Raw genomic sequence first — 27,210 nt, 5'->3', positions numbered from 1 at the left:
ATTAAGTTGTAAAGCCCTGTTATAAAAGGGATAGTGTAAAGTCAGCAGGTCATTATTGCGGAATAAAACCTGCGATAATGACCATCTGACTGTAAACTATCCCTGTATATATACATCCTGTGTGTGTATACTGTATGTGTGTATATATTATGCATATATACATATACTGTATATATATAAAAGCTTTAACATACTCCGTAATCATTGCATGCTTTACTTGCATTAATTAGCAGTGCCTCGCAGGCACCCTATTACCATAATGGCTGTATGTGCAATCAGTCTGCTCTAACTCAAGCAGAGACATCGGTTGCGATTGATTGCCTTTGCTGGTTCTGAAAGGGCTTCTGCTAGCCGAAGCGCCTGTGCCTTCGTCTGCAAGGCTGCCAGAGCGAAAGTGTTAATTTTCCAGAGTAGAGCAGATGATGGAGAGCTGAGGCAGCCAGTGAGAGAAGTAAGGAGGAGGGGGCTACTCTGACCTCACCAATGAGGAGGGGGCAGGGAGTGGGGCTGCAGCGTTCAGCTCATGCTGAAGCCCGTGCATTCACAAGCAGCCTCACTCGGAGGAGGAATGCCCACTCTCTCTCCCGCTGGCCGCACGCTGCCTCGCCACCTCTGAGACACATACAGAGAGAGAGAGAGCGAGGAGAGACCGAGAGAGATCTCCAAGTGAGGAGACATTAGCACGGCTATAGGCGAGAACTCTGCCCGCCGACTTACAAATGGAGTGGAACGGGTTTAAGATGGTAAGGATGCGGCGGTGGTTTTGTGCAGACAATTGTGTGTGTGTGCACGAGTGTGTGTTTGCCCTTGCTGTGTCTCACTGCCTGCAGCTGCAGTGGCAGCATTGGAGTCTCTCTCTGTCTGTCTCTCTCTCTATCTCCTTTCTCCTCTTTTTCAATTCTGCATGCTACTCCTCCCCTTTCTCTTAGGATGAGAGCAGCTTTATTTGAGAACAAGGCTGAGGAAAAGAGAAGAGCAGAGAGGAGAAGAGAGGAGAGAAAGGACAGGTGTAGCAGGTTCTTAGACGGTGCGGTTTAAAACCCTTCTGCGATGTAGAGGCAGTGTTGAATCTTAATGCTCACCTTTTTTGGCTCTCATCTTCCATTTTCACCCCCATTTTAACACTTGCCGTTCCGGTTTGATCTGTCAAAATAATACAGCCATATTATTCATATGAGTAATGTGGTGATCATTTAATTTTTCTAAACAATTTCCTAAACAAATGCTTTAAAATTTGCATAAAAATCCCATTTACAATGCATACGTAGAAGGTTGTGTAACTGTACTAGCGTACATGCTAGAGTGTAAGTTTGTAAATGAGAATGAGTGGGAGTGACCTCGTGTGTGTGTGTGTGTACGTGTGCATGATAATCTATTAGGCAGTGTGCGAAGGTGTGTTTCCGTGCATAGTGTAGTTAGTGTTCAAGCACGTCTGGAGATCACTGCCCATCTTCTCTGATAGAGGTAGGGCAGGCTGCACTAAACATGCTGCACTGTGTGTGTGTTGTGTGAGTGTATGTGTCCATTGTTGACTAAGGGCTCAGAGACTGCCTCCCCCGGCTGTCACCAGGCTAGTGGGAGACTGTGCCTGCCAGGAACCAACTCTCCCCGAGAGAGAAACGGAAGAGAGAGAGAGATAGAGGCAAGTAGCGAAGCTTACAGACGGAGCAGGGTAAGAGAAATCCTAGGCCTGCGTTAGCACATCATTTAAAGGTGGAAGACATCACAATTGCACCGTTTCGAACGGCCAAGACAGCACAGATGTATGTATTTACTAACTTGCAGTGACTGTCAAATTCCTCATCTAAGCGGCGCGGCATTCAGATTCAAATGTGGGCAGCATTATTCATTTTTCAGGCAAATGTTTGACTGTTTCTGTGTGGGCTTTAACATGCAATCAAAATGCTAATTGAAAAGAGAGTGATTCCCAACAGTGAATCCCTGTTTGCCTCCCTTTCTTTTGTGCGAAACACAGTTTGTGTAAGGCAGAAAAACATTAGGGCAGTGAGGGGGCTTGTCCACGATGCTTATAGTGAGAGAGGAAATAAGGTGTGGGAGGGAGGAAGTTAAGGGGAAAGAGCTTCCACATAGGCCTATACGTTTCTCCTCCTCCTCCGCAGTGCTGACGTCCCTGCTACATGCGCTACTATCGGCCATTACACAGAACTATAGCCACGTAGAAACAGACTCTCCTCTTCTTTCACCTCGCACCCTATCCACCCATACCTCCTCTTCATCTCTATCCTTCCTCATAATTTCACTTCCTCCTCCAAGCAGCCTTACTACTCTGCTTTAGGGCTTTCTCCTTTGTTGTCCGACTCCAAGGTTGCATATCAATGCTAATAAGGCTAAAGCTGGACTGAATATTAAAAAGGGGTGGATGAGGGCGCAGGTGGACAACTGAGAGAGAGAAAGAGAGAGAGAGAGCAAAATAGGAGACAGGCTGCCGAGATGCTGAAATCTGGGCAGCAGGGGTGGGAAAAGTGCCCCAGGATGTGTGATGGCTGGGTGGAAGAGTTTGCACCCCTCTGCACACAGAGTGACTACAGATGACAGCTGAGTGTCAAAGTGGGCCACTTGATTTTTCTGAGAGTTAGAGAGGCTCAGGTTGCCCCCCTCTGGCCGATAAGACCCGGGGATGCATGTGACACCACTGCATCCATCCCTCACGGTTCTCGCTGAAGGAGAACAGCAGCATCCATCTAACTGACTCCCTTGGCGTGCTTTTGCAACAAGCCCTCAGATGGTGGCGCTGTAGAGCTTCCACCTGAGTGAGTTTAAAACATGGTTCATTGTGCAAGTTTCAGTTTAAAAATTTCAGGCACATAGCACTTTCAGTATTGCTTTTCTGTAGAAAAAGACTTTCATTCTGTTATTGGAACTTTTTGTCTAGGTTAGAAGATATTTATCTTGAACTAAATTGGATTGGATAGCTTCTCTGTTTTTTTAATGCAAGAAAAAAAAAAAAAAGACAATTTGGCCCAAGAAATATTGTTTATTTAATATTTAATATGTCTTTATAGGAATCAGAGAATGTGCCAGATGATTAAATTATTATTATAACAGTAAATCGACTCTGCTCATAAAGACACAACAATTGACTGACATTAGATCAGATAACCTTAGATACAAGATGGGATACTATGATATCCTTTCTCAGTCATAGAAAGAATGACCACACAAAATAGAATTAATTTCTCACCCACTGGATTTAGCACACTACATTTAAGACTAAAGGACAACAGAATAGCCCAGAGTCTTTTATATATCTTCTAAATAACATTAAGTGTAGCCTTTGCTGTATAGTTTTATAATTAGAATCCATGCCAGATGCCATTTTTAAGTCTTTATGTTCTCACTGCTATTCCGACATGGCATCGTTAAAAGAGCAAACAACCCTCTGTAATCTATTTGCTATGCTCTTCATTCCGATTTGAAAAAGTATCCTAATACTTAATCGTTTTCAACAGCTCTGACAGATTTAGAACACAAATGTAACCTCTGAATGTAATTACTGAATGAGTCTCACTCTGCCAACTGATTAGAGAAAATGCCTTGAGAGTTACTGAGGTAACTGAACATCCAGCTCTAGGGAGGATAGAGCACACTGACAGGTGAAGTCAGAATGCGCTTATTAGACAAGTCTCGCATTCAGACTTAAATAACTCAGTGAAGATTTCAGTAGCTAATGTGAGCTTTCATCACATTCCATATTTGTGATCACTTCTGGGAGAGTTTTACCCTTAGTGTTTAAATGAGAATTGAGCAAGCCTATGAAGAAAACCTTGGAAACTGTGCATGTAAATTTGAGCTTGAGTTAATATTGACCAGTTCAATGAAATGCTCTTATAAAATCTGCCCATATGAAAGAGATATCGCAAATGAGATATCTTTAACATCTCAGTTGTTTCCCCTTGACGGCAACGAGACTTTAAGTCTCCTGCTTCTTAAGTTTGGCTTCTGAGAAAACTCTGCATTTCAAAAGACAGAATGTCACACATTGTGCCAAGATATCAAAGTGTGCAATCAAAAGTCAGAACGCTTAAACTGATCAAATTATTCCAAGATTAAATTATTGGTGCTATATTATTAACATTAACTTCATTGCTCTATACGCTTACTGGATATCAATAATTTTTGTCTATTTTTCTAAATAATCTTCAGGAAAACGTCTATTTATTTTTCTAAATAATCTTCAGGAGAAACATCTGAGAAAAAGTTGAAACTTTTTGACATTTGATAGAGCTACACCTTTAAAAAAAATTTGGGTAAAAATTTTATGCCCTTTATGTAAAAAAGATTTCACCTAATGCATTAATAAGGTTCAGGTTCGATTAAACAGTGTCCTATGAATAATAATCTAATATAATCTTAATAATATGCTTTCGCAAAGAGGCCTTTTATTATGTCAAAGCTAAATATACATGAATAACAACAAAACGTTCAGGTTTAAATTTTAATAGGCATCCACAGTGATTTCTCAGTTTGATTCATCCTCATTTTCCTTGCAAAGGAAAAGCTGAGGAGAGAGCAAGAAGGAGAGAGGGAGTGAGCAGGCTTCACAACCGCAAGCGTAATAATTCCTCTGGCGCAAATTCAAAGTGCCACGCACAGACAGACGATAATCAGCCGAATATACACACCACACACAACCTGCTTACCAACACAACACACCGCTCGTTCTGGCAAACCGACAGTTGCCTCTCCAGATACAGATTGCATAGGCTATATATAAATAAAAAATAATATGCTCTGCAAAGGCTCCATCACAAACGTTGATTGTTGGTAAGAGTTGATCACAACATAAAACAGAGAAAGGTAAAAGAAGCGCATTACCACCCATTTCTTTCAAGCTGGCTCTCATCCCCTATCATTCTAGCTTCCGACCTCCCTCTTCCTCCATCCCACTTTCTTTGTTTCATTCCTTCTCCTCTCTCCCCTCCCTCCCTCTCTCTTTCTCTCTCTCTCTCTCTCTCTCTCTCTCTCTCTCTCTCTCTCTCTCTCTCTCTCTCTCTCTCTCTCTCTCTCTCTCTCTGCCTGTGTGTTTTGGTATTCATACAGACGTTCGGATTTGAGTGGCAGGCTCTCTCGAGACTGTGCACAAACTGCACATTTCTCTGATCTACATTTTGCACCCCAGGAAAAGACAGCAGCAGCAGACGAGTCTTTGCTCCCACTATTGCAAACGTAGTCGCTTTTTCTCTCCTGCCCATTAGCCAATTAACTGACCTCCCTCCCGTGAGGCTAAAGGACATCTCAAGGTCATTCACATTGCAACAGCTCGCCTCACACAATCACATGGAATTTGAAACCTCTAAAACCTTTACAATGCATTTGACAAAACGACTGATGCATATTAAAAAACTGCATAATGATGTCTGGTATGGCATTCAAAAGAGCACACTCAAGGAGAGATTTTATTTGTGCATGTTTCCCATGGGTGAAAATGGGGATAAAATGAGGAGAACAAATGAGATGAGAAAGGGAACATGGATATAAATGTCAAAGATAGTTCCGCTCTCCGAATATCAGCGCCCAGAGGTCAAAGGTCACAGCAGTAAGGGGTTATGGAGTGTATGAGGTCCAGTAGCTCCCGCAACAAACCCCGGCTGAGAAAGGGCAAATAGAGTTGCCCGCATCTTCCCCACAACAGTAACCATAGATACAGCCATTGGCATTTCACAAAGGAATTGCTTCGCGTGAAATCTTGCCCCTGTAGATCCGCTCGGGTTGTGGATATTGTTATCTCGCTGTCAAGAGGAGTTAGGTTGATTAGAGGTGAGAGCAGACCTTTAGCAGAAGTTGCTGTCTTGTCCGGGAGCAAATGTCTTTCCTTAAACACACCCTGCCTTTTTTTTTCTTCCCAGAAGCCAGGCATTTATTCCATTAGGTCTCCATCAACCTGCAATCAGGAAACCATGGTTAGTAAAAGCACATCAGACAAACACTGGTTAATATTCCAAGCACAAACCAGAATGTAAAAAAAGAAAGAAAGAAAGAAACAGTATTCGCACAATCATCTCTGAACTCTGATTCTGATGGATTTTATGAGGATAACCCTATATTTTCTAGCACATTATATGTGAGCATAGATGGTCCCCTGTAGGCATTTTCAATTACAGTGTACCCCGGCATTGGAAGATTAATCTGCTCTTTTGAATGCATGCCACATTTGCTGCTTTCGTTGATATTCTGCAGAGGTTTTATCTAACCAGCTGCAATGGAACACATTAGGTCGCCCTCTCCCTCATAATGCCATTCTTTATATCCCCACCTCCAAAGAAAAAAGGACATCCTGGAGATATGTTGACACAGTGTTTAGGTCATTGCTGTTTTGTAAAACAAGACGACAGTAAATTCTATGACTTCGCTATAGTTGCAGAAGAGCAAGGGGAAGAAATGCCCTCTTGTAAATTACACTCATTAATCTGCATTTTGGAGCCTATATATGACTACATTATAGCCCTGACATGTATGAAGAGGTTAACAGATTGAATTTCATTCACCTCGTTGTCTCTCATATTGAGATGGTGCTATTTATTAGCTGCCTGTGTTAGTTAGTAATTCAGTCAATCTTCCATCAATTACCTCGGCGTTCTCTTATTAAAGCAGATGCTGTGGGGTTACTGCTCTGTCTTGCAGCTACTTTCTTTTATGAGATCAAACTTAATCAATAACCAAACTGACTTCATGCATAGAGATGTTTCTCCACCAGATGTGAGTTTTGTAGGGTTAAAGATATAAATGTATTGGTACAGATATTTTATATAAATATATACGGTCTGTTTTCTTAGAACAGCAGCACTTATAATAAAGCTCCATCTAACATTTTAAATGCTTAAAATTCATCAAAACATCATAATGTACAGTAAAAAAAATAATTTATTGTTTTATTCTGAATAAATATATATATATATAATATGCCTTCAATATCAACCAATAATTTTTTTTTCAGATCGTTTATCTGTTTAGATGATATTAATATATGTATCAGTCAATATTGCATATTTATTTGTGCATGGTCATTTGTCCTATTTTTACATTGATTACTTTCCCTCATCTAATACTTGTAATTTAATAAAAACTAATGTAATAACACTTCTGAATGTAAATCTTAGTAAATCTAAATGAATACCCATTTTTTAAGACTGTACATTATAATGTTGTGATGCCTATTTCACTTGTAGCATTTAAAATGGTTAAGTTAATTCGTTTTTATTTATTTATTTTAGACAAAATAGTATACAGTTTTATTCTGGAAATCTTTTGGTTATCAGCTATAACATAAAAATAGCTTGTTGTAACAGCCAGAATTAGAATATTGGTGTATTTTAAAATATTGGTTAATATACTGGAACAGTCATCACGCTTCCCATTTATAGGATTGGATTTTGTATCCCTGTAGTTCTTCCGGACTGTAGTTCTTCCCTGTAGAAACAAAAAAAAGTCAGAAATCAGGTGTTTGTTGGTGCAAGGAGAAGTCCAATACTGGTGAAGAAGAATGGTTAAAAACATGTAGAAGGTAAGGGAAAACAAAAGACCACAGGAGAATGAGAAGAGAGAATAATGGAGGAATTGTGTTTTGGAAAGGAAATGTGCAAATAAGAGATGATGTTTTGGAAAAGAGAGAGTGTGGAGAAAGGGACTTTGAGAAAGAGGCTGCAGGAAGATGAGGAGGCTGAGATTGGATTAACCAGAGCTCATGTGTGTGGTTTGTGAGACTAAAAAAAGAGAGAGAAAAGGAAAGCTCAGTTGATGTGTGTTCAGAAGCCCACCTCATCCTCTCAGGAACTTGAGATGCAGTTAGCTGCCTTACGAACACTGTCTTCCTTTCCTTTCGCTCCCCTCACACACAAACACACACATCTACTTTCAGGCTATTTGTAAAGCTTTTAATGTTTCTCTATAATGAGCAAACATTGCATGACAAGCTTAAACAGAGGAAATAATTAAAAGACAAATATATGGTGCAAGGTCTTTAGCTGGGTTTCACACTCTGCATAACAAAACACATTCATCCTCATTTTACCAGCTCTCCACACTCACTGCAATACTCACCAAGGGCTCCCAAGCGCAGCTTTAAAACTCATCTATATAGTCTCAATGTGATTTGTAGTTGGTAAAGCAGCTTGTTAGCTGGAGAGGTTCAGGAGTGCACAGTATGCATAGTTTCCAGGGCATGGAGGAATGAGGCTGTGCACGGCGCAGGTGCGACACTGTTCTGCCACCTGCCAGCTACCTACAGCCATGTCAACACCCCACCTGGAGCTGACACAGCCTGCATACTGCATGCACAGAGTAAAAGGAAACCACATAGACGCTTGCACAACTAGAGAGACAGGACACATATGCACACAACCTTGACAGAGGAGACATCTGAGAAAAGACTGCATGTGCATAGTGTAGGGCTGGGTTGTAAGACATATATATTTTATGTGATAGTACAAATGTTTTAGCCGGTAGATATTATACTGTGGTATATCTAGGGTTTGATTTAAAAAGAAGAATTCTATAGTCTACTCTGCAAAGTGTCTTGCGGGTGATTGTTTCTTGTGTGGATGTCGTTGTTGAGTGTAATGGGAGCAATTTAGTTTTGGCGCATCTCATCCAGTGAAGGCATGCTGTTGTTGACCAGTATAATTCACAACAAAGTTTTGCAGGAAATTATAAATATTATAATATATTATATAATTGGGGGTATGGTTCTGTTCTGGGCAAGAGCTCCCCACCCATCCATCCAGCCTATAGCATAGCATAGCAGGGAACCCCCTTATTATAAACAGAACAATACCAACATAAATGTTTTACAGATGTCATTAACGTTCTTAATGATAATAAATTAATGTAACAACATAAATCAAGATAAGTGTCAGTCTGGTTCGAAGAGGAATATCAGAAGGTCATGTGGACGAGAGGAGAAGCTGGGGATGAAGGAGGGTAATTAGCTCCTGAACAACGCGAAAACGTTGCATATAAAACTGAATGGTGCCTTATACAGAGATGCTGTGATAGGCGTCGTATTCCTATAGGTAGACATGGATCAGCTGAGTCAGCTGATGCGAGCTTGACTGACGTGACCTGTCAGAACTGATGCTATGCGTGATTTTATTCAAGATTTTTAATGACATATAGCATATTAAAACTATCTATCATTATATCAAATGGAATAATATATGATTAAATTAATTTATGTAATTTTATATACATTTGTGGGCATTTGACAATACATATTCTGTGTGATATATTGTTATACCATTACGTGCTATATACCATTACATGACAATCATTTATACTTTGATATAATATGTTAATCATACCGCCCACTTACCAGACATGGTAAGACCACCTTTATTCTAAAGTAGAAGTCATTAGAATGGGAGGCAATATGTGTAGGGTTAGATAGAAGCGGAAGAGTGTGTGAAAGATAAAGAGCATGTGGGGGTGGGCAGTGTGTCTCTGAGCCTGTCACTGACAATCAACTCGTGGTCTGAGGCTAGTTGACAGTCAAGGACACGTGCACACACCCAAAGAAGTCCCCAGTCTCGCTTTGATCATTACCATGCATATAAAGTGAGTTTCATAATACAGATTTGAGTGATTTTAAAGACACATCCACCAAATACTCACCCATTAAATCTGCTTTGATATTACACAAGAGCCTTGTGTCTGATAGCGAAGGCCTCTCCGCGTCACAAGCAATGATTATGTCCATGGGAGATATCACAGAGATGGCCAGGGGCTGGACCATGTCAGTGGCGTGCCACTGGGTGTGTATGTGTGTGTGCGCAAAGCCAGGCCCAGCAGGCTACTTGCCCCATACTGCCTGAAGGACGTGAGTCCTGCCGGAGCAGGCAGAGGGCCAAACTCTCTCATATTTCCATCCGGAGCCTGAGGATAGAACTGGTCACTGGAGCCACACAAATTTAAGTGTCATCCCTGAATCAAGATGCTCACCAATTTTCTGCTCGCCTTAGCAGCGAGCTGGGCCGCTACCAGCGGCTAACAGAGCCAGTGGCCCCATGGCAGCATGGACTAGATAGTGGATTGTGCAAAAAGCGCACATGCAGTCGAGAAATACAGCTCTGTATGATTTTTTTTTTTTGCATGATCATGGCTGCGTTTGTTTGTTTGTTTTTAATCTTCATCAGCATGCACCGCAGTTTTGTAACTTAACGAAAACATTCATTTTTGCATTGCAGTTCATCAGCACAGCATTGAAGAATTTTTTGCCTTTTTTATTTGAAAACTCTGCTGAACCCTCACCAACACATTAGCCGCACTGTCACGTTGGGCGCTAATTCGTTTCCACAGAAGATCTGCAAGAGAGGTTAATTTAAGGCCAAGGAGATCCCACGCACTGAGAGAAAATACAGCCATTCATCCAGAGAGAGAGAGAGAGAGAGAGAAACTGCAAAGGAGCGACGGTGGATAGAGAGAAAGAGAGTGGGGTCAGCTGATGAGGTCAACGTTGTGAGATTTGGAGAGAGTGGGTTGGGAGAGACGCAGGTGTTTCACCAGACCCGTAGCCCAAAGGAAAAACACGTGTCACTGATGCTGCCGTCCCCCACACGCACCCTCACATGTTTTCCTCCTATCATCCTTCCAGTTCTTTCATCTCCTACTTTTCCTTCCTTTCTTTTCTTACAAGATTTTTACATGTAATTTACATGTTCGATGAACAGTTTGATTTCTAGAAGAATCTAAGAACCAAGATTTTGTACCTTATTTCCCTTATTTCAAGTTTTTGATGTGTCAATCTGTATTCATGTATTTTTCATTTTTTTAAATCTCTGATAATGGTTTCAAGCAATTAAACCCTCAGACAATCAATCATCTCTCCATCATCCAGGCATTTAAATGAGAATTTTTTATTTATTTTATTCAGCTTGAATGATTTCAATTTGAACAAACAAAAAAAAGCTAGGTAGTTTTTTTTTTTTTTTATTGTGGAAAAAAAGATGCAATCCCGGCTTTCAGCATTCAGGTGTTTATGTTTCTGCAGTGGCCTGTATTCAACCTCACCTACTACTCTACAGACCTGTCATTATATAGTCACCCTGAATCACCCCAGGAAGCAAATCAAAAGGTCAGAGTGATTCCGCTGAGATATTCATTGGACTCTTAGATAAGAGCATGGAACCCATCTCTCAGAAACAGACGCTAAGAAAGAACACGAGGCATGGGCCAAATGAACAGCAGCCTTCATTACTGATCAAATGAGGCTCGCTCTAATGATAGGGTAATGTGATCAGGGTGTGGTCCTCGGCTTTCCACTAACGTCCTGGCTCAACCAGGCCCATCACCATCACCCAGGGGAGAGAGCCAGAGAAATTATGGGAGAACCTTCTTGGAAGCTTCTATTGATCCGGGCGTAACATAAAACCGGACTTCATCTAGAGAGGGAAGAAGAAAATGTGTCAAACAAAAGTTAAATGAAAAATTGCTTTTATACTGAGGCATTTATTATTCGAAGTCCCTCAGAGGAAGAATAATAGGGAGAGAGAGGTACTCAATGAGAGGAGGGAGGGAGGGCGGAGAAGAAAAAATCCATTTGGTAAAGTAGATGCGGATCGATGGTGACAGAGCGGAGCAGTCTTGGCGCATGCCGTCCCACATTACTGCCCTGATTGATCTGCCGGAGTGGCAGTCTGACCCGAGGGCTCTGGAGGAGGTGTCCCACTGAGGAGGGGAGCCCACGCAAAACACAGGGAGAGAAAAATAAAAATCAATACACACAGAGAACTTTCCTGACCTGACGTTAAGATACAAGAAATGTATGAAGCTGCGTACCTGAATGGGTTCTGACAGCTCACATCCCCTCCAGCAGTTCAGTGCACAGGAGGGTTGGAGTCTCGGGCAAGTGCAGCAACCTCTGTGAACATTAAGGAGACTTGTACCCTCCGTCCGGAGACTCTGTTAAATACAAATTTGTTTATTTCTCAAACTGAGAATTATTTTAAGGGATTTAGTCTAGGGCTACTTACCACACTCCTGCTATGTTTTAAAGGAGCTCAAAAAAATGAAGGAAGGAAAAGGTTGTTCCCCCGGCTACATGTTCCTGAGTGGTGTGAGTAAACAGAAATTACAGTGCAAGAAAGAACATTTCAAGATGAAATTCTCCCTTAGATAGCTTTGAACCCCATAAGTGCGTGTGGCACAAACAGCAAGATCATACATTCACATATATATATATATATATATATATATATATATATATATATATATATATATATATATAGCTACTGAGGGTGACCTCCATTTTATGGCAGGCTCCCTGTTTTAACAGAGCCTCCGTAATGTCAATTATCCGGCACTAGGTTGTGTGATATGGGCTGTAGGTGCATGGAAATTATTGTGTTGAGATGCTTCAGTGAGATAAGTCCAGTGAAGTTAATGTTTGGGGTTAAGTATTGGTTGTTTGACCGAGAATGTTCTGACATGGATGAAGTGGCTGATTTATTGACCATCATGCGAGCAGAAAAGAAAAGCGTGGGAGATTTTTTTTGATCGCAGAGGGTGAGGTGACATCTCTGTGTTATTGGTTTTTGTGCTGTGGCTACTGTGGTTAAGGTAATGGTGAAGTTATGCTAAGCTAATATGAGATGCAATTAACTTAACTAAATTAACTAAAAAACGAAGTCGCTAGACAACCGTAGTTTTCTGTCAGGTGTTAAAATAAACAGAAAACAGGGATGTTTTAAAATATTTTATATCATCAACATTCTCTGTCCTTTTTCCATGAAGAAAAAGACATTTCTAAATGCATATATCTGCTAAAAGTCATTTTGTCAATGTTAAGGAGAACATTAGCATATACATGGCCTCAAAGCTAACATTACATGGACTAAAGCCACAAAACTCTTAGTTGGATTTCATGGGGTATTTAATATTGGTAGGTATTTAATAATACTAATAAAAATACAGATTATCAGTGATTCTTTATCATCAGCATATTTTTGAGCATCTACATTTAGAGCAACTAGAGAAAGAGAGAGAGAGTCAATAAGTTAATGTAATTAAGTAAATATATTCAAAGAAAAGCCTTCAGATAACTTACCTCACCCTGCAAACTGTGGCTAATCATTTCTGGCATATCTGATAAATGATTTCTAGAAACAAACATTGATTTAATTTACATGTTTGTTGACTGTTTAATTGATATGAACAACAGCAGTTTGAGTAGTTTTATTTTTTCAACAAAAAGAATGTAGAGAGAGATAATAAGACTGAGAGAAAGAGAACAAAAAGCTATTTCTCCATTGTTACGTATTCCGTGTTTGATTCCTGTGAGCTTTGAGAAAAGGTCAGTGAAAACAGAAGATGAATTCATTTATAGTCTGTCCTCTCCCTTCTGTCGCCCGTGGACATTGATCTGTCCTCTGTAACCAGAGTAACAGCGAGAGCTTTTTAAACCTTACTGTGAATGATGCACCAAAATTCTGATGCATCATTTGGCTGTGTCATCCCGCTTCTTATTGTTTTTGAACGATTCAGCATGTGGATCTAATGTTCTGGATTGGTTCATGCAGATATGATGTTTCATCAGAGAACAAATATATATACATCACATTTAAAGCTGAATGTACACTTATGTTTCATCACTAGAACAATAAAAGTGTTTTGTTACACCCTGCGGTCCTCACTAAAACTAAAACCAAGGTGGCACATGAGATTAAAAAAGATTCCCATGAGGCTCTTTTTTAAATTACAGACCCATGCCCCAGATAACACTACACCGAGAGCTGTCAGCAATCCACCTGCCCACCCTATCCCTCTCTCCTCTCCCTCCTCCGCTGACAGTTCATTTTTCTGTAGATCCCGACACCTGGACGCTTACACGAATGTTTTAAAGATCTGCAGAGGACGCCAAGCCCCTCCCCCCAGCCCCCTCCATCCCTTCCGATGCAGAAGTGTCTCCTCCATCATGTAGTGCTGGATGCCTCCTATTACACTCCTCCTCTATTCCATCCATCCAACAGAAAGGTCACGCTCAGTGTCTCCCTCTTTTCCTAAATTGGCTGTTTTCCCTGTTAGTGCCACGGCTCAAGCTGTGATTGCGGCAGCCTCGGTATTGGTCCTCTAAGGTCTTGTTTACGAGGCTGGATTTGTCGGAAAGCCCATGATATTAAATCTACAGTAGGACGCTTGCTGTTTTTCACAACTTGCAGTTTCTATATCCTACACAAATTTGTCTATGGCCTGGAGTGTGAAAAAATACTTCCGTTTCATCAGCAAATATGCTATTCTATATATCACCCATTCTCTGCATGCATTTATAGCACCCGTTTCCATTATACTATATATAAAACCCAACTAAATTCAAACGATTGTGTCTTTCGAGTCCAAATCAAAGCCACCTGTGTGTTTTAGTGTGCCTGGAGACCGGCAGGAGTGTTTGTTTGGTATGGAGAAAATGGGCATGTTTGAATATTGACCCTGCCCCCCTCCCGTAGGGATCGACAGAGACTCAGTGGCGTCAGGCAGACCTGCCGCAGCTCCAGGGCTGGGCTGAGAAGGGACTGCTGACACAGCCAAAGATGGTAAGGAGACTGCTGCCCACTAACTGCCATTTTTACCCCATTAATAGACATATTGCTACTATGAAATTGTGCTATGAGAGGGAGGGTGTGTGCAGGGGAAGAGCAAAACAGGACTAATGATACATTTTAAATAAAACTTATTATTAGTATTATTACTGTAATTGTTATTAGGGATGTTACTGGATAATATATTTTGGATGGATGTTGTATTGTCAATATGTATAATGTCTGTGCAACCTTCCAGTGTCTTGTGCAAGTACAAAAATTACATTAATGCATAAGGAATCACTTTAGAATGTAAAGAAAAGATTGATTTTGCATTTGGTTTGTATTGCATTCGCAAAAAAAAAGAAAAGAAAAAAAAAATCCAACTTCTTCCCTTTATTTCACCTTGGATTTCACCTGAAGATGATTCCCAGTGTTGTTTTCTCCTAGATTTAGCTGTCACAGATCCACATAAATAAGAGCCGACATCTATAGGAGGGAGCACTAGCATCAGAAGGCTCTGGTAATAACTGGAGAGCATTACCAGTAAAAACACACATCAGAATAGAAGCCTGACATTTTATCATCTATAAGGCCATTAAAGTGCCATGTTGAAATGGCAGGTATCAGAACACACACCGAAATGCATCTATCTGCAGTGCTGTGAACACACACACACACACACACACCTCTGGCTCTGCGTGACTCAGGGACATTGGACTGGTTGAACCTGTATTTTTATCCCTGTCCTGACATCCTCTAAGGCACTTATGTAAGACAGAGTGGCAGAGCCTCTTCCTTCCCGCATACACACACACAGACGCACGCGCTCGTAGCCTGAGCCGGCCCGAGCAGCGTTCAGAAACAGTCGGCATATCTGCCATTGCGTTTGAAAAAATAAAGGAATGTAATCTGGGGCTACTGTTAAGTTGGATCAAAGGGAAGATGATGTCTGTCCCCCGGCTGACACCAAGGCCTTTGTGATGGCTTAGCATGTCTGCCTGTCTGCTTGCCTTGCCTGTCTGTCTGTCTAACTGTCTCCCTGCCTTCTACAGCTAAAGCACAAACAGACAGAGCCAGCTAGGCTCTGCCTTAGCTAGCATCCAAACCACAATAGTTTATACTGTACTGTTCAGTTAAAGGTGCTGTAAGCACAATTTATGTATGCCACTCATTAAATTTCCCTACTTCTTGACAGATATCACTGAAATAGATATCCTGAGAAATCATATCTTTCTCTGTGACAGCCCTAGACTCTGCAAAACCTGGACAAAGCTATTCGTAAGCATTCCCATCAATATCACCAAATATCAATGGCAGTTGCTCAGTTAGCACATGATCCCCATACTAAATGGCCCAATATAATTAGCCAAACCTTTCTGTAAACAGCAACAAAAAAAGAGCGAGTTGGGGGAAGCAGACTACCTTTTTTGCCTAACCACAACTGCTTTCTGCCGTTTTACATGTTCAAGTTTGCTGACAGGCCCAAAAGCTATTCTACATCACACAAAAAGTATCCAAATAGATTTTGTAAAACGGATAGTTCAAGTCATGCTGATTGGTCAACAAAGCATACCATCTGAGATAAAATGCACAATATAGCAAGGGTTTCACAGACTTATATCTGATTCAGCATTTTTTAATGAATCAATTGGCTAAATAACTCAGTGAATCACTCATAAAGACAGTTGTCGCCACCTACTGACCACAACCTGCAGAAAAAATCGCTAAAATAAAAATCTTAACAGTAAAATCTATTTACTATGATTGCCATTTTTGCCTTTCAATCTAATCTTAACTACTTAGGGAAAGTAGTTAAAGGAAAGTCACCACACTGCCCCCTGTCAGCTTCTGGGGCAAATGTCCAGCAATAGTGAGTATGTAAAAGAACAATTACCCTTCTCAATATGACAACGAGGTACTTCAACTACAGGAAAATAATAAGGCAGCATATGAGTGCTAGTGAAAGGATCAGAAAGGAAAGAAAGGTTTTTAATTGGCCATCGAGACACAACAGGTCCTTGGAACCAGAATGAAAGGTGTCCACTTCCATCGGTTCCTTCTCTGGAATATTCAAAGCTCTTATCCCATGAGGTTTGAGCATTTCTTTTTCCCCTGAAAGAACAGTGCACCGCAGGAGCTGCAGACAGACTTAATATGTTTCCCCTCACACATGCACACAGATGAAAACACACAGAATTAAACATGTACACACACACATCAATCAAAACCTGCTGTGGCGATGGCTATTTTGTCCCTTTGTGTCGCTCCACCCCCCTTTTCTGCAGAGAAGTGCGGAACAGGATCCATTTACATGCATATCCTGGGAGCTTTGCAGATGAGCCTCCTATGGGCTGCAGGCAGCTTTTTTTCTATTTGTCACGTCGGAAAAATGTGAACGTCTACAAAGACTAAAAACAGAGGCACAGCAATTGATCCAAAAAGGGGCATCTGTCTTTTTTGTAATAATGTAATAAAGTGAAACATGATATTTATTAAATGTACAGTATATATGTAGCAATCGTAAAGCACTGACTTCTTACTGGATGCCACGATTGACCAGAACCAGAATCTTGATCAGAATCAAGTATTTCACAGAGCCGTGTAATAAATATATATATATTTTTTTTCCTTTTTTCCTTTTTTCCTTTTATATAGTTGCTATTGGCTATTGGTTAACATTGTTCAATAAGTCATGCAGCATAAGTGATGCCATTGTAAAAGGAAAGTCATTTCAGAGGAAGAGCCAGTTATTACATTTTAATACTTCTTTTTTAAATTTGGAATAACTTGCCCGATGAATAATTCATAAAGACCCAAAACAGGCATTAAGGAAGTAAATAGGGTCAATTTTGATATTACATTGACTTTAAAGATCACTTAGGGAGACTGAGAAATGCTGCAGCTATTTTTGATGGTTTCTTATCATACACAACTAAATAGCTTTGGTTTTAGCATCCTCTTTACTGTGCCTGCGTGTTTCTCAAAAATACTCCAAGTGCAAACACGAGCGTGGTGTCAGATGGGGAAAAATTGTTAACCTTTCTAAATATTCCCACTTTGATAAAGGAGAGTCAAACTTCAGAGTGCAGATGCAGTGTATTTTTTTGAAGAGCTAAAAATAAGTGCAGCTGAATTTCAGCTTAGATCCATTTTTTTTCTCCTCCTCAACTCTATTATTTTACACTCTTGAATCTATCAGCAGGAAACATTAGCGCTTTTCCTTCACTCTCTCAGTGCAGATCTTGATCTGAATTATGCCACATCCAATCAGAGAGGAAAAGAAAATGAATATTAAACATGGTTGACTTACAGAATCAGCTTCGAATAAGCTATAATCAGGTCATGCTTGCTGTTTTAAATCTTATTTGTTTAGTTTTTTCCTTCTTCTATCCTCTTTTTGGTCTAAGACTTTTGTCTACCAATGAGAACATTCATGGAATGTTCCTAAAAGACTGACACTTAAGCACACAACATAGAATGGGACAGCGTTACACCGTGTCCTAATCAGACTCGATGTGACAAGAATCTTCAAAGATTCCAACCAGACTGTATTTTCTAAAATTCCTCTTATGATTTTTAGTCTCTCCTCCTCTATGTTTAATATACATGAGGAGCAGAACTTTGGTCCAGTAATATTTCAGCGCATTCTGGGCTACCCGAAATGACAGCGCAGAAATAAAAACCAAGCGACAGACAAAATATAGTGTCACTTTGTCACATCACGTCTGGTTAGGACACGGTTTTAGGCTTTGCCATGGCTGTCCAGACAGTCGGAGAATGTCAGTCTAGTGTTATAAAAGGTGTAAAAGCTAAAGCAAAATCTGTCATAAACGTGCTCCTCTGACTGATGTAGCTGTTGTTTGTTCCCCTGAGAAAATCTCATGGAGTTTTGCTTTTGCAACCATTAAGACTTACCCCCTAATCTGCTCTCGCTTACACACGCTCACTCGCACGCATATCTTCAACCTTCGTGACAGTTAGAATATGACACGATTCCAGATGTCACCCAGCCCCCTCAAATAGAGTCGGGTGACAAAATTAAACACACATGCGCTCACACACAAACATGCTTTATGCAAATGGGTGAATACATTTAGCTGCGGTGTGGAACAATCTTGAAATAAAAAGTTTGAGGCTGAAAAGCAGCACAGACTGGGGCCTCCTCTGTTCCTTCTTCCCCAGGGCCAGCCAGCTTCTCTTCAAACACCTGCTCTTAAAAGCGCACAGCTAAACCAGTGGCAAATGATGTTCGCCATGACAGTCGTTCCACACTGAAGGGCTCACATTGTTAACCTGTCAGGTTGAGCCAACCATCAAAACGCACAGCCAAACTCAAAAATATCAGTAATACAGCGAGGGGGAGGGAGAGTGGAAGGAAGCTAGTGAAAGTCTAGAGATGCATAAACAGTTTTTCAGTAAGTGTGTCATGCATTGTATTATTTAGAGTCAGTCTGTGAGGTTTTGCAGTTAATAGTTGCAGTTGCAGCTACATAAACCAGATTATTCTAAACCCCTTTATCTGGGATGTCAGTAACTCCACAGATTTTCTTAAAGTAATCAATATATAGTAAATCCGATTTGTAAATGCTAAAATATGCTTTTTCTCTATGGTTTAATATCATAATATTCTTTGAGGAATTAGTAAACTGCATACGTTTCAGATGCCACATCCTTCAAACCTTCTTTTGTCTGCAGATAATCAGCAACATGGAGCCTCAGGTGACGAATGGGCCAAACTCTGGCACGGCCAACGGGCCCTCCAGCAACAGCCGCAGTTGCCCCTCGCCCATGCAGACCGGCGGCCCTAATGACGACAGCAAGACCAACCTCATCGTCAACTACCTGCCCCAGAACATGACCCAGGAAGAGTTCCGCAGCCTCTTTGGCAGCATTGGCGAGATTGAGTCCTGCAAGCTGGTTCGAGACAAAATCACAGGTAATAATAAGGAGGGGGAAAACAAAACAAAAATTGCATCTGATTTGCATAATGAACTGTGTGTAGTAGAGGCAGAAGAGGCACAATGTCTTGGATATTATAGGTTAAAAAGGGAAACTTTGGGATGGGAGCCACTTTGGTTGGACATTAACTTTTCTCAGCTGTCTATTAATGTTAATCAAATGAATTACAAGATTTACTCAAATATTTATATGCTTAAAGCATATATGGAAATATATTTAGAAACATTTTTAAAAATGAGGCAAGCACCATGCGATCTTTAAAATGTCAACTAAATAATAATACAAATAAAATAAAAAATGAAATTATTTTAGTTTTAATTAAAAAAAAATCTAAATAACAAAGTCATTTTAGAATATTCAGCATTTTGAAGGTCCATCCAAAACCAGCAACCTTGTATCACAAAAATGGCTTTTTCTTTTTACTCCATTGTTGAATATTTAATAGGACAAATGAAATTAATAATGAAGTCTTGCATAAAAATCACTGCTTCAATGGGTCTGTTCGACGCAGTTGTATCAGGTCAAACTGCAATTTCAGGGAAATTCCAGAGTTGGAAACACTGGATGAGAAGGGCTATTCTTTGTTTACAGTTCCCAGAGAGAAAGGAGGAGAGAGAAAGAGGACATAGAGGTGTTTAAGCAGCACTCCCCTGCTAATAAGAGTTCTAATCCCACCGTAGTGACTATGTGGGTGGTAAGCAGATGGATGGCGAAGCTGCTCAGAAATAATGCCAGATAATGGCCTCCATTTTATATCCTACTTAGTGACACTTCGCTCTGGATAATCTCATTAAAACAGGGCCGGGCCTAAAGCCACTGGTTTTTAGACAAAAGGGGAGAGAGAGAGATAGAGAGACAGAGAGACTCTTGGCTCTTGACCACAGGTTTTGTCGGATTTCATTGCCAGGCAGTCAGATGGTCGGGCAAGAGAATTGTCATTAGAACCATCGTCATGAGAGTTGACACATGCTCCTTTTTCAGTCTTTACATGTGGGAAATTCACTAAAGTCTCAGGAAATCCTCACATACACCAAATGGAACGCGTTTTATCAAATTGACGGTTGTGTAAGTGAAAAGATAACGTTAACCGGGATCACTCACTGTCTTACCGCTCTGTCCTTGTTCAGGCTCGGTAACACATAGTGCATCATAAATATGGCTCTTCCCTGTACTGCACTCTTTGCTCTGGGATCCCAGGGGTCCAATTTCCCAGTTCAGAATTTTAAGCTAACAAATCGCTTCTTGATCATTGTAAAAGCAGAGCGAGCTAGGAGACTGTGAGTTCTCTCTGCTGCCGTCATTAGCTACTGTCTGGGGTTCAAAATAGATTGCGGGGCATCAGAGATTGTATCTGAACCTCGATGTCATAATATTTGACCAGATCAACCTTCCTGAGCTCTCCGCTCGGCTTTCATCTATAGGGTATGGACGTCGACGAGAAGTCACTTCTCAGCTTTTCAAAGAATTTTGACGTACAAGAGAGCCTTTTACACAGCACTTGAAAAGCTAGAGAGAGACGGCTCCCTCGACAAGGTGAGAAGCTTTGGGCCTTTGCACATAATAGACAGGGTTCTTCTTTTCTTTTTTTTCCCCTTCCCCCGCTCCTGTCAGCTTTGATGAGATGCAATGCAGTGATGTACCGTTTGCCACGGCTACTGTTCTCTTGCCCTGTCAAACCCGGGTGATTGCCGCTTGCAAAAGTGCCACCCCAGATTGTTTATCCGTCCTTCTCTTTCCTCTCCTTGCACTTTCACATGCACACATGCTCTCTCATCATCTTCTTTTGACCTCTAGCTGTACTTGAATACACCGGAGACCTGAGGCTCAATCTTTTATTTAATGTAGTCATACACGCACGGATGTTTCTTCAACTATGGTCACTTTTGGCCCTGCAGCCTTTTATAAAGTGAAATACCTTAAAACATACTTTACAACCTACTAACAATGTCCAAAATTTTATTTTCATGCATCAACCACCATTCATTGAACGATGGAAATGACACTTAAACATTTTAGGATTAAAATGGCCAACTCCTTTGTCTTGCTAAGGCTAATTTCATAGTTAACGTGATTTATCCTAAATACACATTATTAAAGTCCGCGTGAACCGGAAGTTGCAAACGACTTTTCTCCAGTGTTGTGACGTATTTCCCAGTGAAACGGAATATTGAACTGAGGGCAGGGTTTTACTCTAGCGCTCCTCCTCTCCATCTCTTGCTCATAGCAGACTAACGGTTTGAGGGGAGTGGTTAAGCGTTTCCAAACCCAAGCCTATGAAGGACTAAAAATGACAAAACGAAAAATAAATAAATAAATAAATAAAAGTAGAAATAAATAAATAAATGCAGAAATAATAGTGAAAATAAATACATGTTGGTAATATAAATTGCTATTTCTGTATTTTTACATGTATTCATTTATTTATTTATGCATTTCTATATGTATTTATTTATGTATTTATACATTTATTTATATATTTCTGTATTTATATATTCATTTATTTATTCCTACATTTATTTATTTCTGTATTTCCACATTTCTACATTTATTTATTTCTGTATTTCCACATTTCTACATTTATTTATTTCTGTATTTCCACATTTCTACATTTATTTTTCCCTGCGCATGTATGCTAATTGACCTATGGCTAAGCCACGCCCCCTCCACTCACTCGGACAAACAGTCAACATTCGGTAAGCAGCTGTCACAGTAGGAGACATTTCACAGGAGGCAATTGATGATTTTTTGGAGACAGAAAGATTATATATCATCTCGATGTCACCAAAAGGGCCTAAATATGCATTGGAGGGTTATATTAATAATTTTATTGTTGAGGAGGTCGATAAGCTTCAGCTCCAGACAAAGTTTGGTGCTATTTCGCTTCAAACGCTTCTATTCGCTTTGGATTCAAAATGTTCAAGCGTCGAACTAGACGCGATACGCGCGAATTTGACGCTCTGTTCGCATTTAGTGTGAGCGCAGAAGAACAGGTTGGGTTAGCTATGCGTACTGTGATTGGCTCATCGCGTTTGGGGGCGTGGCTTAGCCATAGGTCAATTAGCATACATGCGCAGGGAAAAATAAATGTAGAAATCTGGAAATACAGAAATAAATAAATGTAGAAATGTGGAAATACAGAAATAAATAAATGTAGAAATAAATACATATAAATATATAAATAAATAAATAAATATAGAAATACATAAATATATAAATAAATGTATAAATACATAAATAAATACATATAGAAATAAATAAATAAATAAATACATGTAAAAATACAGAAATAGCCATTTATATTACCAAAATGTATTTATTTTCACTATTATTTCTGCATTTATTTATTTATTTCTACTTTTATTTATTTATTTATTTATTTATTTTTCGTTCTGTCATTTTTAGTCCTTCATACAAGCCATCAAACCTACATCATCAGAGAAGGAACGCCATTCCAGACCGGAAGTAACTTTTCAAACTTTGATTAAAGATTACGACGGCAAACAATTTTTTTCTGTGTATTAACTTGCACGGATTAATTTTTCACCACAAGACTAGTAATATGCGCTAACAAAGTAAATAGGGTCAATTTTGATTTCAGTTGGACTTTAAATATTTCATTATTCAAATATTTCATGTTAATAGGAGAGTAAATGACAAAAAATTAAAATAGTCTATTCAAAAGGGAAATTTACAATTAAAATAATTTTTTTTTTTAAAATATATATTTTATAGTGAATTTTCCATGTTTAAGATTGAATGATTAGAATAATAAAATCTGTACAAAAAGAGGACACTTGGAAAAAAAAGCACAAAATAAATTATGAAGACACTGTAAAGTTTCCAAAACAGTGTTAATATGACCTTCATATAATTATAATTCCCTATAGTTGAAGAAACAACTTTTTATATGCTAATAATGCACAAATGTACTTACAAACCACAAACAAAACTCATCTCTGATTTTTTTTTGAAATTGTTGATTCATTGCACAAAAATAATTCTAAGAATAATTTACACTCTGTGAGTAAAAAAAAAAAACAGTGGACCAAATATTTATCAGCGATTATGTAAACTGTCAGCAGAAACGGCTTTATCACATCCCTCTCAGTGGGGAAAGCATTTCAGAAGTCATTACCGCAAGGATTGTGTCGAGATGCCGAATAAAGCAGATGGCGATGCTGCTAACTTAGCGGAAAGCTTTTGTTTTTAAAGGTTCATATCAAGCTGAAAATCCCCTACTCTAAATGCACACATCCCCAGCACAGTGTTGCTACCTCAGCAACACCCCGTTCTGTGCTAATAATGAGGATAAACACATAGCCCATAGGGAGTAATGGTGATTTTCTTGTGAGCCAGGAATCATATTGAATGAAAACTTTTAATGGAATACATTAAGAAAGTGTTAACGCTTCTGGCTATCAGCACAAAGCAAAATGGAAAAGACTGATTGAGCGGCGGTTTGAAAGGGGAAAAGAATTGGATACTTGTCAGGCTTTCGACACGGCGGATCCTTTTTCTGCGTGAAAATGAACACAATTGTGTTTATAATGATACGGCAGAAAAAGGACACACTCAGGCAAGGACGTGAATTGATTGCATCTGTGATTTTCCATCTGATGAGGAGAGAGGGGGAAAAGAGCGACTGCAGATAATCTTCTGTTCATATTCTTCAAGCAGTAAATAATTACCGCACGATTAAAAATGGCTTCTGAGAAACAGCGCCAACCCCCCTCGCACCACCCCCCTGCGGTTTAGGCCTCTCTCTGTGTAGCAGAAAAGCAACCGGCACATGCTATCGCTCCCAGCCTATTTGTCGCCTGCCATTTTGCTTCATTATTTTCCCTTTCTTGTCCAATCCACAGATGCCATTGTTGGTATTTAATGGATTGGCGCAGGCGGCGGTGCAGCTATCAGTTCGCTCTGTGTTTAACACTTATGTAGCTTACATCAAAGCTGCTTTGTGCGACTGCTTGTTCAGGTACACAACCCACTCGCACGCCGAGCACCTAACCATCTGTCACACTGCTGACCCAAACGCGGTGTCCGCTGTCTGCTGCCAAGCTTAGCGCGTGCTAACCTTAGCGCCAAGCTGAGCCGACATCAATATGTAGCTGTATATGGCTTCTGTCTCTACACTGACCAGAGTGCAGCCTGCGCCGCCCGCCAGCAAATTAAGAACGGCATGTGATTTAAAACCAGAAAGACATCTAAGCAGTCCTTCGCAGATGTGCTGAAACTCACACAATCACACTGATGAAAAACTGCAGGGAAAAGCAGATGTAGTGGCATGAAAAATTCATTGTGCTTGATGTTTGCAAAAGCACGTTGAGGTTTGAAACACCTCAGTAAGTGTTAGACTGCTGCGAACGTGTGAAAAACCACCATGTCAAACATGCGCCGTGTTTATCTGATGCTGTAGAAATAAAACATGAACTGTTTCCCATGTTTTGTCATTTCCTGTTAAAAACAGCATTAGGCCGAATTAAACGAGCCAACACATGCAACACAGCATCTAAATGGCGCAACCATACAGCTGAAATTGGTAGTGGGAAAAAGTCTGATAGAATGGCAGGAATTAGCTACTATAGTGATTGCAGGGAACACTGACTTCCTCACATAATTCAGTGCTGTGATGTGTTCCGCACTCAGCCTGGAGTAAACAAAGTAAATGATAGGTTGTTATTCAGACCTCATTTACATAGTTTGACAATGAACTTTCTGTCACCATCTCAAAGCTACTGACAAACATGAGCACAGGAATAAACTAATCACCTTCTGTTTTGTTTGTTTTTTTAAAGGCTATTTACCCTCTATTGGGTTTATAAAAATGTGCATGGGGAAAAACTGACTTTATTTTCTCTCTTTTATCTTTTTTTGCTGCTGACATTCTTTAAGCAATCATATACCTGAGTTGGAGCCGTGGCCTTGTGGTTAGCTGTTGTGCGGCAACAATAAGTTGGGCAAAATTCAGGATTGAAGAATTGGCCCCCTTTTAGTTTAGTATAAATGTGAATTGGCCACATCTTACAGGAAGTTGAACTGGAATGACAGGAAGAGGACTTTATTGAATTGCATTTCAAAGGAATTCAACACAGGTAATGCATTCTGGTGAGTGTTCTATCACCCCGGTCTGCAAAAGTTAATTTATTAAATATACAATCAAATAAATAAAAATACAAACAAAATAGAAATTCTAAAAATGGCACTTAAGTGGCATCTTCAATTATGGAAATTTCAGTTATACTTTTCAAAATTCAAATTCAATTGACAATTCTGCATCCTGTTTGCTCAAATTCAGGAAATTAATTTGAGTTTCAAGAATTGAATTAGAGAACCAGTTCACAAAATTCCACAATCCTTTTCCTGTTTCCATTATTTATTTTCCTCTCTTTACCTATATATAAATATATAAAAACATTTTTTGAGGTTTGCTTATTCTTAGTGAGTCACCATTTATCTATATCAGTATTTCTCAACTGGTGGGACCATTTTGAGTGGGTCGCGAAATGTGCAGTCAAAGAAACAACAACAAACGTAATTCCATGTTTTGCTGATTTGAGACTTTTATTTTGAAAATTGTGCGTGAAAGCTGTTGACTTCTGTCAGACGCAGTTTAAGTAAAGAGTGCCTGAGAAAAACACGCTGTCCTGATTCAGTATCTGCAGTCAGATTAGATGTTATCAGAAGTCAGTGTCATTATTCTAACGTTATTTTCATAACTTGTTTACCAACTTACTAACTTTATTGTATTAACAAAAACTAGTTTGGACTGCTAGACTACTGTATATATATATACAAATTCTTAGAAGAAATTGGGTTGCTGCTTAACGACCATGGGAAAATGTGGGTCCCATGGCCAAAACAGTTGAGAACCACTGATCTATATGATCCAGAACCAAGCTTAAACGGCAACAAATTTTCTGAAATCTGGACAATATTTCCATTAATGATCTCACACATATTGCAAACTTTATTGTTCTTTTTTCCCCTAGCATTTTTACTAGCCCACGAAGTGTTGTTGAGGTTAGTTACAAACGTTACCTTACGGTTAGCTTGGCATTAGCCACTGGCTCCATGCAGCTCCAGCAGTTCCAAGAGAGCGTGGGATCTCAGCATTCCCTGGGGTGGCTGCCAGTGTTGTCATCTAATATGCGGGGTCTGACGTTGCTTCGTTGGGGTGTCCCAGATTTAAAGGGGCTCCTTTCGTTTCCACATGCACACTACTCCCAGACAGCCCACACACTGCAGGCTACACGCCAACACGCCGCAGGCTCCGGCACAGCAGAGTGGGGGAACGGGGGCGGGAGATTCCTGTGTCTTCCAGCTGTCGCCAGCCTGGCACAGCAAAATACAGACGCACAGTTTCAGATGGATTTACAGTGTAGGGTTTACTAGGGAAGGAGTTGGTTAAGACATTGGGTAAATGATCAAATTGGTTTCTCGATTGACTTTAGCAATGTGCCGGCCCACACGGAATCTGTGCCTTCAGAACTCCAGAAAACGCAGCAAACAAAAAGTTAATCAATCTATGTCCCATTATCTTCAATTTTATATAATTCACTTAATACACAATGAGATTTTAAATTTCACATATTCAGCTTTCTTAATTGCAACTTCATCTCACAATTGAGACTACTTTTATTTAGCAGTGCATTAAAATGATCAAAAGTGACAAAGACTTTCACATTATTACAGAAAATTTCTATTTCAAATGAATGCTGTT

At 39.9% G+C, this 27,210-nt stretch overlaps 1 protein-coding gene across 6 annotated transcripts in view; it reads left to right on the top strand.

The window, feature by feature from the left end:
• elavl4 (ELAV like neuron-specific RNA binding protein 4) overlaps positions 1-27,210 on the top strand; it is a 78,309-nt gene that overhangs the window by 16,295 nt on the left and 34,804 nt on the right. For 4 of the 6 annotated variants that reach the window (XM_084086486.1, XM_084086484.1, XM_084086483.1 and 1 more), the window contains 2 exons: positions 14,454-14,540; positions 19,224-19,464. In XM_084086486.1, the coding sequence (XP_083942612.1) occupies positions 14,454-14,540; positions 19,224-19,464 (328 nt within the window). Of the gene's footprint in view, positions 1-509; positions 744-5,867; positions 5,922-14,453; positions 14,541-19,223; positions 19,465-27,210 lie in introns of those variants that run through there. The other 2 variants (XM_084086485.1, XM_084086487.1) reach the window with 2 other exon arrangements.

Source organism: Abramis brama (assembly GCF_963993115.1).
Source record: "Abramis brama genome assembly, chromosome: 16".
Classification (NCBI taxonomy): Eukaryota; Metazoa; Chordata; class Actinopteri; order Cypriniformes; family Leuciscidae; genus Abramis; species Abramis brama.
The sequence above is the reverse complement of the archived record's forward strand: the minus strand, read 5'-3'. Positions and strand labels throughout refer to the sequence as shown.